This window comes from Aricia agestis, chromosome 15 (genome assembly GCF_905147365.1).
Source record: "Aricia agestis chromosome 15, ilAriAges1.1, whole genome shotgun sequence".
In the NCBI taxonomy this organism is placed as follows: Eukaryota; Metazoa; Arthropoda; class Insecta; order Lepidoptera; family Lycaenidae; genus Aricia; species Aricia agestis.
Window position 1 is genome coordinate 4,939,558 of NC_056420.1, and position 14,490 is coordinate 4,954,047.

Below are 14,490 nucleotides of genomic sequence, written 5' to 3' on the forward strand. Positions count from 1 at the left end.
CAAACGCCCGCTTTTATTGTTAAACGATTAAAACTGTTGCAAATTTAGAAATATTTTTTGCATTGCCATATAAGAAAATATATTTCCTTAATATTATAAGCGATATACGAATAAAAAGCATTTAATAAGATTTTTTTAATTTATTAAAAACCTTACGCTACACAGACGTTCACTACTAGAAGTCAATTCTCTCGGTCCACGCTAGATTGTGAGATAGACCGACAAACGACCTGTGCCTCGACACCAACATTGCGCTTAACGTTAACACTACCGACTATCGAGAGTTACACAACATATCTTATAGCTTAATAGTTCAACATAATACATAGTAACATGAAAATCAAACGGTACCCTCTAAATAACAATCAAAATCAATTTCGAGTACAAAACGTGTTCGTACGCAATTGTGATATCGAAAAATTTCATTAAAGATATAAAAATATCATAATATACTTAGAGATTTATATTTTACATCGACGACCCAACGGTATCATAATTAAAATATATAAATGTACATACAATCGTGTCGTGAGCGCCTCGACTTCGCTCGACACGCGTAGACGCTATTTAAAATAGTTATTTACACAATTTTCACATCGAGCGTTTTGAACGCTCGCCGCCCGCTCCATAACATAAAACTCTGTCATTAAAAACTTCACTTTCCGGATGCTTCGCCTCGTCGTACTCAAAGTACACACTGGCACAAGGATCCCTTAGCGGTTAGCCTATTGCACATCAGGAGACATAAATATTCTTATACGCTTTACGAATAAATAGTTCAGGGGAGAGGGGGCCTCTTTTAACTGGTGTGCGCCAGATCGGCTGCGGGCAGCGGCGCGTCGGTCAGGATGGGCATGGACTTGCCGAGCTCGTCGTCGTCTGTCAGCAGCGGCATGGAGATGGGCGCCGCCGACACCTGCACCTCGTCCGTCGTTACGAACGTCATGCCCGTGGTGGGCGACGCCAGTAGCGCGCCGTACCCGCCGTTGCCGAGCGGGTCCGTCGTCCGCGGCGCTATCCGCGGGTCCGTCACCGTGATCGGCAGCTCGAGCGAGGTGGGCACGGTCTGCGGCGTCACGCCGATGACGGCGAGCCCCGCCTCCAGGCTGGCCGTCGCCGCCGGCGAGCCCCCGATCTTGGACGGCACCTCCACCGGCGTCATTATAGGCTGGTTGAGCGTCGTGCTCGTCTCCGACACGCGGCAGTGCACCGACACGTTGGCGTTGAGGTCGCGGAAGTCGGGCGCCTCGTCGCGCGGCTCCGCGTGGAACACGTCGCTGTTGGCCAGCGCCGCCTCGAGGATGTCCCGGCGCTCGGGCTGCGGCGCGGCCACCGCGTCCGCTATCGGCACCAGCTGGTTGTCCTCGAGGACGAGCGGCCGGTTGTCGATTCGGGTGAGGGTGCCGTTGTCCTCGACGCACAGGTAGAAGGAGCCGGGCGGGCCGCCGAAGTTCTCCCCGGGGATCGCCAGTAGCTGGCCGTCGACGTGCACGGCGGGCGCGGGCGCGGGGGCGGGGGCGGGGACGGGGGCGGGGGCGGGAGCCGGTACCGGCGGGGCGGGCACGAGCTCCGGCTGGCGCGCTATCGTGGTCGACGGAAGCAGTTCCTCAAAGTTGTCCAGCTCGCCGAAGTTGTCGCCCGCCCCGCCGACCGCCGAGCTCGACCCGAGCGCGGCGGCCGGGGCTATCGTGCCGGTGAGCGGCGCCAGGGAGGGCATCTGCGTGATGACGGGTCGCCCCGGCGCGATGGGCTGCTGCTCGTGTTTGGGTCTCTTGGCGGCCGGGGCGGTCTCGGCGACCTGCCGCCTGGCCCGCGGCTTCGGAACCGGCGACGCCGGCTTGTCGGGCGGCTTGATGGTTATGGACTTTTGAACTACGATCTTCTCCTGCGGAGGTGGAGGCGGGGCCTTCTGCACGATTTGGCCCGTCCTCTGGAGGTGCTCGAACTGCGCCACCGTCAGCTGCATCACCGAGCCGTTCTTCTGCTGCAGGAATATCAGCGGCTCCGATGAATTTTTCTGAATAGTCTGAACGAGTTTCTTGGGCTCGGCGGCGATGATTCGCTTCGGCGCCGCCGGACGTATCTCCGGTAGCGGCGCGGGTGCGGGCGCTATGTTCGGCGTCGGAGCGGGAGCTCGGCCGCCCGCGATCAGTTGGCCCTTCGAAGTGATGACGGTGCCCTTCTGTTTCTGCACGATTCTCGGCGCGGTTTTCGGGGACGGCGCGACGGCAATGGGCTGCTTCGGCGCCGCGCCGTTGTTGGGGGATATTCGGTGAACTATTTTCTTCAGCTGCGTGACGTTCGGCTGCTGCTTGTTGGGGAACAGGATCTTCTCGTGCTCCGACGTGAGGACGATCCTCGACTGGGCGCCCTGGGCGTTGGTGATGATCATGACGGTGTTGCCGGAGGAGTTGGTCTCCGCTGCGGAGGATATCAACTTCGCCGAGACGGGTTTGTTGTCGACGACGTTCGGAGCGGCTTCCGGCCCCTTGCCCACCAAAACGTGAGCTTTTCGAGTCTGCGGGTCGATAACGATTTTTTGCGTTCGGACGACGGGGCGCTGGGCGCTAGTCGTCGGTAATATTATAAATTTCTCTGTCTTCGGCGACTGCGGTGCGGGTTGTAGGAGAGTGGTCGACTTTACTTCTTTCACTTGGGGCTCAGATTTGGGCATTACGAGCTTCTGTTTTCCCGTTTTGTCTATCACCAGCAGGGGCTTCGTCCCTCGAATTTTTGAGGACTTTGAGAGTATGTTAGGTGTCGACGTCACTTTTGTTTCGGTAACGGAATTCACTAGAAGCGTTTTCGTCTCGGTCTTGGGAGTGGGACTGAGGTAAACATTTTCACGGACGCTGGTTACTTGCTTTTTGATGACTTTGGTAGGGTTGCTCGTAGTCGATATGATATTTCCATCTGACATGACAATTGGCATCTTTTCTATCGATTCGGGCGTTAATATATCGTCCGATAACACGACTGGCATCGAATTGATATCGAACATCGCATCTGTATTCATTTTGTCTGCATCGACTTTCGTATCTTTCATTGGAGATGATAAAATTTTAGGTTCAATTTTTGGTAGCACCTGGGGCTTAATTTTTTGTAATTTTGATACCGGTTTTGAGATCTTGCGAATTTTTTGTTGATATACAATAGCGTTAGAGTCGGGTGAGACTGGTGCGGGTTTAATAGAATATGTCACAGAATTACCTTCCTGTGATTTGTTACTGGGTGTTAGTATTATTTTATGTGACGAAGGACTTTCTGTCACATTATTGAGTAGCGTCTTCGACGGCGCAGCACGACGAATTATGATCTTCTGTTTGGTCGTTTTATTTTTTAACGATTTTCCAATATCAAAATTAAGAATCTTATCATTTCCCGAAACTATGACATGCTTAGTGACGGGATTCTTTGCAGGCGCAATTTTTTGGAGAGCCGGTTCCTCTAACATTTTAAGTAGTTTAGGAGAATTTGTGTTACTTAATATGCTTTTACTTACAGCAGGTTGGCTGGTTATTTCAGTCGTAGTTGACGTCACATGGTCTACTTTTTGACTCGTTTTTACTTGTGCGAGTGATGTGGAAATTGGTTTCATTATTTCATCTTTTAAAATGTTGATCTCTTTGACGTTCATTTTATGATCGATAGATTCTGACATTTGCACTAACGACTGCGCGGCATTTAAATTTTCAGACTTCTCTTGTTCAGTTTCAAAACGACTAGATAGTGTTTCAGTATTGGGCGAAATTTCACCGTCTGGAAGCACCACTGCACTGACTGTGTTCGTTAAAATTGTTTGACGATCCTTAGCGCTTTTAAATCCCTCGTCTAAAATGGTGTTAAGAAGTGTGTACGATTCGGGTTTGTTTTTTGGTGAAATAATTTTAGAGTCCATCACCAGTTTACTGCGAACAGAATTAGTGGAAGGTAAATTAATCAAAGCTTGTGCGACTTGTAAATCAGACTCTGATGGCACATTTTCGGTCGATAAATTATTCTCAATCGTACCGTTGTCTTTATCTGTTTCAGTCGATAAATTATCCTCAATCGTACCGTTGTCTTTATCTGTTTCAGTCGATAAATTATCCTCAACCGTACCATTGTCTTTATCTATTTCAGTCGATAAATTATTCTCAATCGTACCGTTGTCTATTTCTGCTACTACTGTATCAATATTTTCTAATTCAGTATCTTTTTCAGCTGCTATAGTATCATTATTTTCTAATACAGTATCTGTTTTGTCCTTGTTAAAGGATGAATCTTCTAATGTTGGAACTGACGTGTCTTTTGTTATTTCTTCATCTCCTGTTGACAGGTTTTTGACCTTGCTATTGTCTTCCACGTTAATTATATTATCATTCGCAATATTTTCCTTTAAATGCACCTCTGGACATATATCCATACTTTCAGGTACATCATTTTCATGATGATTTTCATTTATTCCATTAGAAACACAAAAAGGCTTGCTGTCTTTATTGTCATCTTCAAATAAATCTTCCGGCGGGTCATCGCTTATTACTTTAGTTACTCTATCAGTCTCTCTTGATACACTCAATAAAGCATCTACTGCTGAGGCAGTAGACTCACTCATAAACGGTTTAATTACTTCCATAGGTTCTGTTATTGTAACCAAAGTAGTGTTATCTTTATCATTACTAGTAATGTTTTCTGGTACATCTGTAATCTGTTCAAGTACTTTTTCACTTTTATCTTCAATATTATCTGCTTTTACAATTTCTTTTTCAGTTATATCTTTAACTTTATTGTCAACACTCTCAAACTCAATTTCACATGCTTTTCTGTTGTCTTCTATTATTTCAGTTGTATCCAATTGTACATTTTTGTTTACTGTATTTTTATTTTCACATAAAATATTCTCTTCGTTCATTGTTTTCGCAGGTTCTTCTGCCGCTTGACTTGGTTTTTCTACAGTTTCTAAAACAATTGAACTATCTAAGACTGATTGCTCTTTAATCATGTGGCTATTATTATATTTTTCCCTTTCAAGCAATTGCGCAGCCTCAGCTTTCATTTTCTTAAGTTGTATTTTTGGAGCTAATCGGGCAACTTTAACATGTTCTACTGGCGGCGAAATCCTTGGTTCAATTAGTGACGTGATATCAGCACCGTTAATGTCATTTTCTGACATGTCTAATCTTTCTGCTGCATTCAGCTGTTCCGCAACATACTTTCCTATTGCATCTTGGCTTCGAGAATGTCTACTCCGAAAAAACGTCTTCGTTTTGAATATAGTTTTTGTAGGTGGCGTTTCACTTGGACCTTTTGTTTCAGCTATCGGAGGCTGAACTTTTTCAACTTGTTTATCTGGTGACTTTACTATCGAAGGCTCGGGAAAATTTTCCTCCTCTTTAAATGTTTCCGGTATTGCCGGAAGCTCTGGTAGGGTCGATTTACTCAAAAGCTCAGCAACTTCTTTAGCCATTTCATCATCATCAATACTGAGACTTTTTGAGTCTTCTTTCCGTTTTGAAGGATTTTTGACGCGAGGAATCTTTCGCCCGACATCTGTTTCAACAGGCCAATCTTCGTCTTCACAAAAATCATACTTGGCATCGTTTGAAAGTTCCGGCTTTTCGGGTGCAGTGGACTGCTCATCGTGGGTTTCAGCTTTTGGAGGTACTTCTTCCTCGGGGACTTGCGCGCTAGGCAGTTCAGCTTCAGTAGGAATTGCAGGAGATTCTGAAGCAACTGGTATTTCTGGGGAGCCGGCCATAGCTGTCGAGGACTCATCATTAGATTCTTCTTCTGCATCATCCCAATCAGCCAACAGGCTGCTTTTTATCTCAACATCTGTTTTAGATTTCTTAACTTCGGGGTCGGCTGGTGCCGGCTCTGCGACACGCTTCTTAGCTTGCTTCTTAGTGGCTTTTTCAACATTTTGTTGCTTTGGTTTTCGCGATTTAGGCGTGGCCGTAGGATCCGGTGATGCTTTAGGAGATTTGGCTACAGGCTTCTTTTTAAAAGACATCGGTGATGGAGTATATGCTGAGAATGTGGAGCTGTGTGATTTATTATGCATGATCAGGACATTTAATCTAGTTGTTATAAAATTGCAGGAGTGGCATGCATACGTCCCCGGGGTGGACGCAATGGGTGTGCTGTTAACAGGTTTTTCTTCGCTCTGTGGTTTGGACTCTTGTTGTGGTGTGGAGTCCAACGGTTCAGAGCCGGCGCGACTTGTAGACGGTGATGGAGCTGTTTCTGTTGATTGTCGCGGAGACTTTGTATTTTGCACCAGAATGTGTACTTTGTAGTCGCTTTTATGTCGTAGCTGCAACAATATCGATGTTATAATTAGCATACTACAGTTTTTGTCAAATACATATTAGAAAATGGATACTATGATCATATAAACATACCCTGTGTATTGGTGTAGTTTCAGACACTCGTCCTTTACTGCTTTTTCCTGAAATTAAAAAGAAAATGATGTGTGAATTTTTAAAGTTGAAAGCCACTGCAAACAACAATGTTTAAACAAAATATTCGCACAGCTCAAATAGTTCTATAAAATGCAATGTATCTTGCAATTACCTTTTTTGGCAGTGTCATAATTTTTCTTAGGATCTCCGAATAGCCCTGCATAGCTTTCTTTCTTCTCTTCTTGAAATTCTTCACGAGTTAATATATCTTTGTCTCCGTCAACTGCAACCTCGGCTCTGACCACATCATCAGGAAACTTCTCCATGTTGCCCTTTTTGTTTCTATACATATCTAGAAAAATATAAAAATCTTGATATACATAGTTATAATTATAGTATTTGATTAATGTAAGTACATTGATGTATTGTAAGTTACAAGCCGCACAAGTCACAAATGATTACTATTACAAAAATTATAATGTTTATCACAAGCTTTTTTATAATAATTATTGTAAAAATTACTTTCAAATTTTCACAATTTCCTAATCCTAAAACTCAATCAAAGATTCTGAAATGAAAAAACTACTTACACATTCCTTTTTTGATAAATTCATTTTTGCGGCTACAGTTGTACTTAAATATGGAGTTATGGTTCTTGACATATTCACTGAAAAGAAAATTTTAAAAAATTAAGGAAAAACCTAGATCATCAGTGCTCTGTCGGTAAGTAATGAAACACTCGTAGCTAAAATATTTTCAATATTGATATTGATTTAAATATTAATTTCATACACTTTTCTTTGTCTATACAACTTCCAAGGAAGGAAACCCTAGCAAAAATTCAAATAAAATAAAACTACATGATATGACATGGTAGATAAGTGGTTCAATGCTTTAATACGTGGGAGAGCCATGCTTCGGCACGAATGGGCCGGCTCAACCGGAGAAATACCACATTCTCACAGAAAACCGTCGTGAAACAGCGCTTGCGCTGTGTTTCGCCGAGTGAGTGAGTTTACCGGAGGCCCAATCCCCTTCTTTACCCTCCCCTATTCCCTTCCCTTCCCACCCCTACCCTCCTCTATTATCCTATTCCCTCTTAAAAGGCCGGCAACGCACCTGCAGCTCTTCTGATGCTGGGAGTGTCCATGGGCGCCGGTTGTTGCTTTCCATCAGGTGACCCGTTTGCTCGTTTGCCCCCATATTTCATAAAAAAAAGAGGGTCACAAAATCTTCAGAGGAATATTATACAATATGCGTTTCAATTTATATTAGTCTAATTGACTAATATACTTTTTTGGTCAAAATTATTTGATATTTAGCACAGAGCCAGATTGATAATATTATGATAGATATTAAAAGCATTTTAATATTTTTAAGCATGATATTATTATTAAAAAATCCTTGGAATTGAACAAGAAAGCATAAATTCCCAACAAATTTGACCTTACATAAACAAAATTCTCATACAGTTTGTAATTTCAAAATAAAATGTATTATAATTTTTAGTCCAGGCTAAAATTTATCTTATAATAACATAATTATTGTCTGTTTATGACTAGTAAGTTAAAATTATGATCTAACCATTTTTTGTAACTAAATAGCTTAAAAGAACTCTGTTATTAGATATACAAAAATTAACTTATTTAAAATAATGATTCTAAAATTCCATTTAGCTAGTTTATTAGACAAACATCTGTTCCTAATTAATATCCTTATGCATTGTTCTGACAATGCATTGAAAATATTTTTAGGGGGCAAACAAGCAAATGGGTCACCTGATGGAAAGCAACTTCCGTCGCCCATGGACACTCGCAGCATCAGAAGAGCTGCAGGTGCGTTGTCGGCATTTTAAGAGGGAATAGGTTAATAGGGGAGGGTAGGGATGGGAAGGGAAGAGAAAAGGGGAGGGTAGGGAAGGGAATTAGGTAGGGGATTGGGCCTCCGGTAAACTCACTCACTCGGCGAAACACAGCGCAAGCGCTGTTTCACGCCGGTTTTCTGTGAGAACGTGGTATTTGTCCGGTCGAGCCGGCCCATTCGTGCCGAAGCATGGCTCTCCCACGTATAGAATAATTGTCTCCAAAGCATTGTCTAATAGTATCTTAAATTCAATAGATAAAACTATAATCCATTTTCAATTTGTCAACTTGTTGTCAACAGACTTCAACCATAAATAAAAGAGTATAATTCGTATGTATAGGCTTGTCACTCAAAAATCTGTCATTTCTCATGTGTGTGTGTTGTAGTGTGTGTAATGTTTTATTTGTTAAAAAAATGTATGATACAAGCATAATTTCAAAATAATATTAGCTCGATGCACTCCTTTACCATATAAACTATAACTGTGCAAAATTTCATGCACCTACGTTTCCCAATTTTTCGTAAAAAGGGATACAAAGTTTTTCGTTCGCGTATTATTTTAACTTATAAACATAATAGTCAAAGAGACCGTACATGTGGCGATTTAACTTCCTAAATATCGCTGCCATCATTATCGTTGTGTCCACAGCAATTATGTTTGACAATTACTGCAATTCTGATATTTTTATCTAGGATTATTACAGCTAAGATCCTTCTTTAATCTTGTAATACAAAGTGAAATAGTATATTCTCTTGCTTAAAAACTATTTTTAGAATTTTGACCAATCAGAACACAAATAAATTGGCTGTTCGTTTTAAAAGAGCATTTTCTGTGATGTAATACCTCGATCGTAAGAATCCCAGACACAGTAGATTTTCAACAACACCTGGTTGCTGCTTGGGAGTTGATGGGTTAAACTGTATTATTTTATGATTATTTTGCAGAATCAACCAACATGTTAACACCATAATCAAATGGAGGCAAATTTATCTCATACATAATGGATTCATATGTGAGAAGTGATATTGAAATTCAAACTGTTGTGCATATAAATATTTAGAGGCAAGATGCCTTACAGTCATAGCGTTAACAACAAGAATAGAGATCAAATGTAGTAAAGTATTATACATTGATATTGATAAAGGAACCATTTTTATCACAATTGTCATCAAGGCTAAGACTTCCTGTAGCGTTTCATGCTCTCAACAGTACCAGGCTTTCACATTTTTTATCCTCGATAATAATGCTCCATTCCCCACGCTTCATTATAAGCTGGCAACACCCTCAGTTAACAAACTCCCAATTTTGTAAATAGGGTGTTTTATTTGTAGGGACGATGTATGTGTGAATGTGCCAGTGTCAGCAGTTTGATGTATGCAAGAGACGACGAGCAGTCACTGCGTGTGGCCTTGTCTGAATGAAAAATTTACGATTCCAGTGCAATAAACAAATGAGTTGCAGGCGTCATCTAGTAATAACATAACATTGCTCTATTCAAACAAATATATTTTTGTTTGCAGAATTACTTTCCAAAACTATTGGACCTATTTTATTTAAAACACTATGGGACCTGGCCCATATTATGTCCTTACATAATTATAGTGCTTTTACTTCTGAAAAATCTGAGATTATCTATATTACTTATATTTGCACAAATCGCTAGCTAACAAAAAAATAAGATTTTTTTCAATTTAGCATGGTACTTATTAATACATGAAAATAAAATATTGCATAATTCATCCCATTAGGTTCTTATCAGTACCTATTGTTATTTAAAGGCAAAATTAGGCTCTGCTAAATATTAACATCTCCATTGTGGCTATCACAGACACAATAGATTTTAAATTGTTATGCGGCAGCCGTCTGCCGCTTAGGGGTTGATGGGTTAAATGGCCGGGTGGTATTTGTGAGGACTATACTGTTTTTCTTATTGAAAAGAAGTAACAAAACCTCCAAGAAACTTGATGACATCTTGTTCTACTATTTCTTCTTTAAAAACTAAGCTATACTTAAGAGCTACTCTTCCATTGACAATAGTCCATCCAAATAGAACTGAACAAAGCTATTCAGCAATAGAACATTGATATATAAAATTGATAACAATAGGTATTGTAATACCATTGCTGTTTGTTAGGACCTAGACTGGATCTAACAAGGATTGACCGACATTATTGAAACCAACATTAAACAGAGCATTGGCAATAAATATTAATTTCACATAGACTGTAATTTATTCATAAGAATTTTAGGCACTGCTTTAGTTTATAACAAAAGTTGGGATAGTGTTTACAACTTACTATGTGTCCTCCTGGTAAAACTTCACGACAGCAATAGGTGGCTTTTTGAATGATGCCAGGAGGTCGGGTGGCAACTTATCCGGACCCACGACCTCCCCGGGCCACCAGCAAGACCCGAGTTTGACCCACACCACATCACCGTCCAAATAAGTGATTTCGCTTTCTTCACACATCACCACTGTATGCTTAGACGACACGCACTACCATATTTTATTCTATAGCCACTATAGGTTGCCTGGTGCCTGTTACCATAACATGGACGACCGCCCTAAAAACTGACAATATTGTTACAGTAACTTGTGTAACAGAGATCCTAGAAATAAAGGTGTTATATTGTGTTTCTTTATTGTCAAACAAGTTGCAAAATAGTACTTGTAAATAAATTCACCGACTGCGTAGGAAATTATTTCATAAGATACTACGGTTGGCAGAACTGAATATTGTATCAAATTAGAAATACTCAACCACAAAATAAAAGTTACTTGAAACATTATTAATTTTCAAAATTAAGGGGGAAAATACTGAATACATTATATTTATTAAAATGCAGTTAATATTTTATTTCAGCAATAAAAGTTATTACAAGATTACCGGAAATGCACATAAGTTCAGCGTCAGCGCGCAGTACCAAACTAAAAAAATTAATTAATGTTGCCATATCAGAAAAGTGTACTTTATTTTTTATAGCATATTTCTAGAGATGTTTGCCACAACTAGGTGATTTACCGTTGGATATTATTATTAATTTCCAATTCATTTTCTTGTCAATTAATAGCGTTTTTGGCATCTAGAACTGCCCCGGGGCATGGCGGGCCGAATGGATACGGAAATAGCCATAGTTTAATTAAATTGCTACATAAAGTATAAACTACGTAAATACTAGCTAGTATGTACTAATATTTATTAATCTAAGTGCTTCGTGGATCACCGGTTTTGTTCGGCTATTTCCATATCCATTTGGCCTGCCCTGCCCCGGGCCAGTTCTAGATGCCAAAAACTCTATAATATTTTCTCATATCAAAAGCTGAAAGTTAACTTGCAGTTTGTGACCTTCACAGAGGTATATAATAAAAGAAAGACCAGCAACTATGACGTTTCGGTCGCGGTTACTTTAGGAGTATGGAGTGTAGATGGAGGAGAACTACATCTCTGTAGAGTTCGACAAGGCTGTTTATGAACGTGGCGAGAAAAAGAACTACCTAACGCTTCTATCATACAAAAACGTCATTTTTGGCAGTTCTCCTTTACCAGCTGGCAGCAGCGCACTGTGCACATTAACTGAAATTAATTAGCCTTGTCGAACTGTCATGTAAAAAGTGTCCGCTGAAATGCGTTAAATTAGGGTGGCGCTACAGTAGCAACATGTAGTGATTATATTCTCTTTGGTAGCAACAGGGTAAATTTTAAATCATTTGCAGCTTTTATTTCAGCTATTTTAGGTTATATTTTTCAAAATATATTGGTATTAACTTGGTATTAACCCAGTAATGGGGATTGTCCATTTTTTTTTAATTTTGCTCATTACAAAAACATTTCGAGGAATAAGGTCAGTGATCGTTTTTCTGTATATAAACGAAAAAAAAAAACCTTTGTTTGACCTTCAATGGCGTTAAATTAGCAATAAATTCGACCAACATTACGTTTCGAACTTTTGGTAAGCTTCTCGTATCAGCTTTCACATAATGAGAACTTGCATTTGACGAACCCACCATTATAAATAAGATTGAAAGGAAATTTAAAACATATGCAGAGGTCAATTGGCGGCCGATGATGACGTCAGAGCGAAACTTTAAAAATTTATTGAGAAAAAACTAGCCAATGAATTTCAAAATTATTTAATTTATATTCTTAAAATACTCTATTTTAACGAAAAAAAATATAAAAAGTACATGTGATTTTTTTTGGACAATGCCCATTCTGTGACTCGGCTATTCGGCTAACTTCAATTTATATTTTGTCACCAACGGCTACATTCATTCCATACCCTTTGCTGCAGCTAGCGCCACTCGAAGGATTTTTCAACTGTTATTTACTGCGTATAGCTGGACACTTTTTCAAATATCCCCCATATAAGATAGTTCTCCTCCATCTACCCTCCATATTTAGGAGGTATCCATTTCTGAAGGGCAACCTGACCTTCGAGAAAGAGTAAAGCTCAATTTCATAGCTTATAAAATTTTTCATGATAAAAAAGTAATGAAATTGAGATGTATCATGTAGATACATAAACCTATAATGCTAAAGACCAACAAAGAGTGCGAGAGAGAAGAAAATCCTTTATGGAATTATAACAAGATGAAAAGAGAGAGGCAGTCTAATGAAAATTGTAACAACTTTTATTTGACAGGTCGTCAAAAGTCGTCAATCGTTTTTATGTCCTTTCGGTAAATCGTACCTATGTTATTTTCAACAAATACTATTATATATAACAATAATAACTTGTGCTGTGAGTGATTGCAGTGTAAATCATAGGAATAATCCTGAAAAATATACATTTCACCCGTAATTAATCTTCATGTCCTAATTGCTACGATGTGTTTATTTTTGCTATATTCTGTCTTTAGTTCTCTATTTCAAACAAAATATTGTGAATCCTCCCTTTTACTTTCATATTTTGCGTAACTAAAGGTACTATTGTTCCTATATTACACAAATTTTGAAGAAAAATTTTTCATCAAAATTTTTTACATATACGCTAGTGCTTGAATCAAATTTATCGATATGCTTATCGATATTTTACAATAACATAAATCTAAAATAAAAATCATTTAAGTTCCTTTATATTTATCACCTTAAGCCCGGTCGCACAGAAAAATTCGGACGCCCGGCGGAACGCACTCTGTTCATACATTTTGTTGTAGACCCATCATACTAAAAGAATTTCTGACGTGTCAAAATGTATGAGCGGGGCGGGGCGTCCGCATTTTTGTGATCAGAAAGTCGGAAAATGTGCGGCCGGACTAAAAAGGACATATTATCTTTTTTTAACTAATATTATATATTATAGTATAATATAGCTAATATAATAGCTAATATAATATAACTAATATAATATAGAGTGACTCTAAAACTAGAGGAATCTTTATATTTGTATATCATAATCATTTGTTTTACAGATTCCCTCAAGATCCTCTAATAAGAGGAAAATGGCTGAAATTAATTGGGCGTGTTGGTTGGAATCCCAAGAAAAATTCAACAATATGTAGCAAACATTTCATTGAAAATTTTTAAAGAAAAATTAGAATAAATACTATTTTGGTTAAAGGAGCTACCCCAACTTTATTTGCGCCAGTAAGTTTGACATACTGTTGCACTTGTTACTGAAGCAATTATTAAAAATAAGCAATTATAAGCAATTAATGCTTTTTAGTTAATTTAAGATTATACTTATATGAACTAAAAAGTATGAAATAATCCTTATTCTGTACTCAATCTTCATAATTTTGAAGTCGGTACCAGTCCTAAGTATATAAGTTGCTGTTATACCTATTCTGTCAGAGAACTGGCGATTAGGTTAGCTGGTACCGATTGCAAAATAATGAAGATTGAGAACAGAATTAATACTGAGTACAGAATAAGAATTATTTAATACTTTTTAGTTCATTTAAGTATAATATTACTATTGTCATTACCTTGCAAGTCGGTTTTAATTTTTTGTTTAAAAATAATAATTTTACTTCTTTTAGCTGTCCTTAAGGTTTTCTATACTTACAGTTGGTGTTTTAAAAAATCAAAATCAAAATTGCTTTATTTCTGAACAAATCTAAAATAAAATATATTTTCAGAATACATGGTGCCTACCACCGGTTCGGGAACTAAGCCGACGAGAGGAACCGGCTTAAGAAACTCGCACGGGGCCCACATTTTACCAAAAAAAGTGAGAAAAAAAATAATCTTTTAAAATAAAATTTACAATGCTGTAACTAAAAATTATACAATGTAAACA

At 39.2% G+C, this 14,490-nt stretch overlaps 1 protein-coding gene across 3 annotated transcripts; it reads right to left on the reverse strand.

Annotated features, from left to right (window-relative positions):
- Positions 1–125: 125 nt before the first annotated feature.
- On the reverse strand, positions 126–10,975 carry LOC121734394 (titin-like). 3 transcript variants are annotated; one of them, XM_042124992.1, is made up of 6 exons: positions 10,917–10,975; positions 10,545–10,819; positions 6,974–7,050; positions 6,556–6,735; positions 6,384–6,430; positions 126–6,295 (listed from the first exon to the last, which is right to left on the reverse strand). In XM_042124992.1, exons 2-6 carry the CDS (start codon positions 10,715–10,717, stop codon positions 800–802), a joined length of 5,973 nt encoding a protein of 1,990 aa, XP_041980926.1. In that variant the 5' UTR covers positions 10,718–10,819; positions 10,917–10,975; the 3' UTR covers positions 126–799. The 3 variants fall into 3 exon arrangements, with proteins under 3 accessions (XP_041980926.1, XP_041980927.1, XP_041980928.1); XM_042124993.1 differs by having other exon boundaries at positions 126–4,026; positions 4,162–6,295; positions 10,545–10,967; XM_042124994.1 differs by lacking the exons at positions 6,974–7,050; positions 10,545–10,819; positions 10,917–10,975 and having other exon boundaries at positions 6,384–6,432; positions 6,557–6,729.
- Between the last annotated feature and the right edge of the window lie 3,515 nt (positions 10,976–14,490).

Excerpts from the sequence above, each read along its gene's own strand:
- LOC121734394 (XM_042124992.1), bottom strand. The coding sequence starts at position 10,717 with ATGTGTGAAGAAAGCGAAATCACTTATTTGGACGGTGATGTGGTGTGG. Across the intron at positions 7,051-10,544 it reads TTTTACCAGGAGGACACATA|TGAATATGTCAAGAACCATA; the intron begins GTAAGTTGTAAA and ends TTTTCTTTTCAG. Across the intron at positions 6,736-6,973 it reads ATTTATCAAAAAAGGAATGT|ATATGTATAGAAACAAAAAG; the intron begins GTAAGTAGTTTT and ends ATATTTTTCTAG.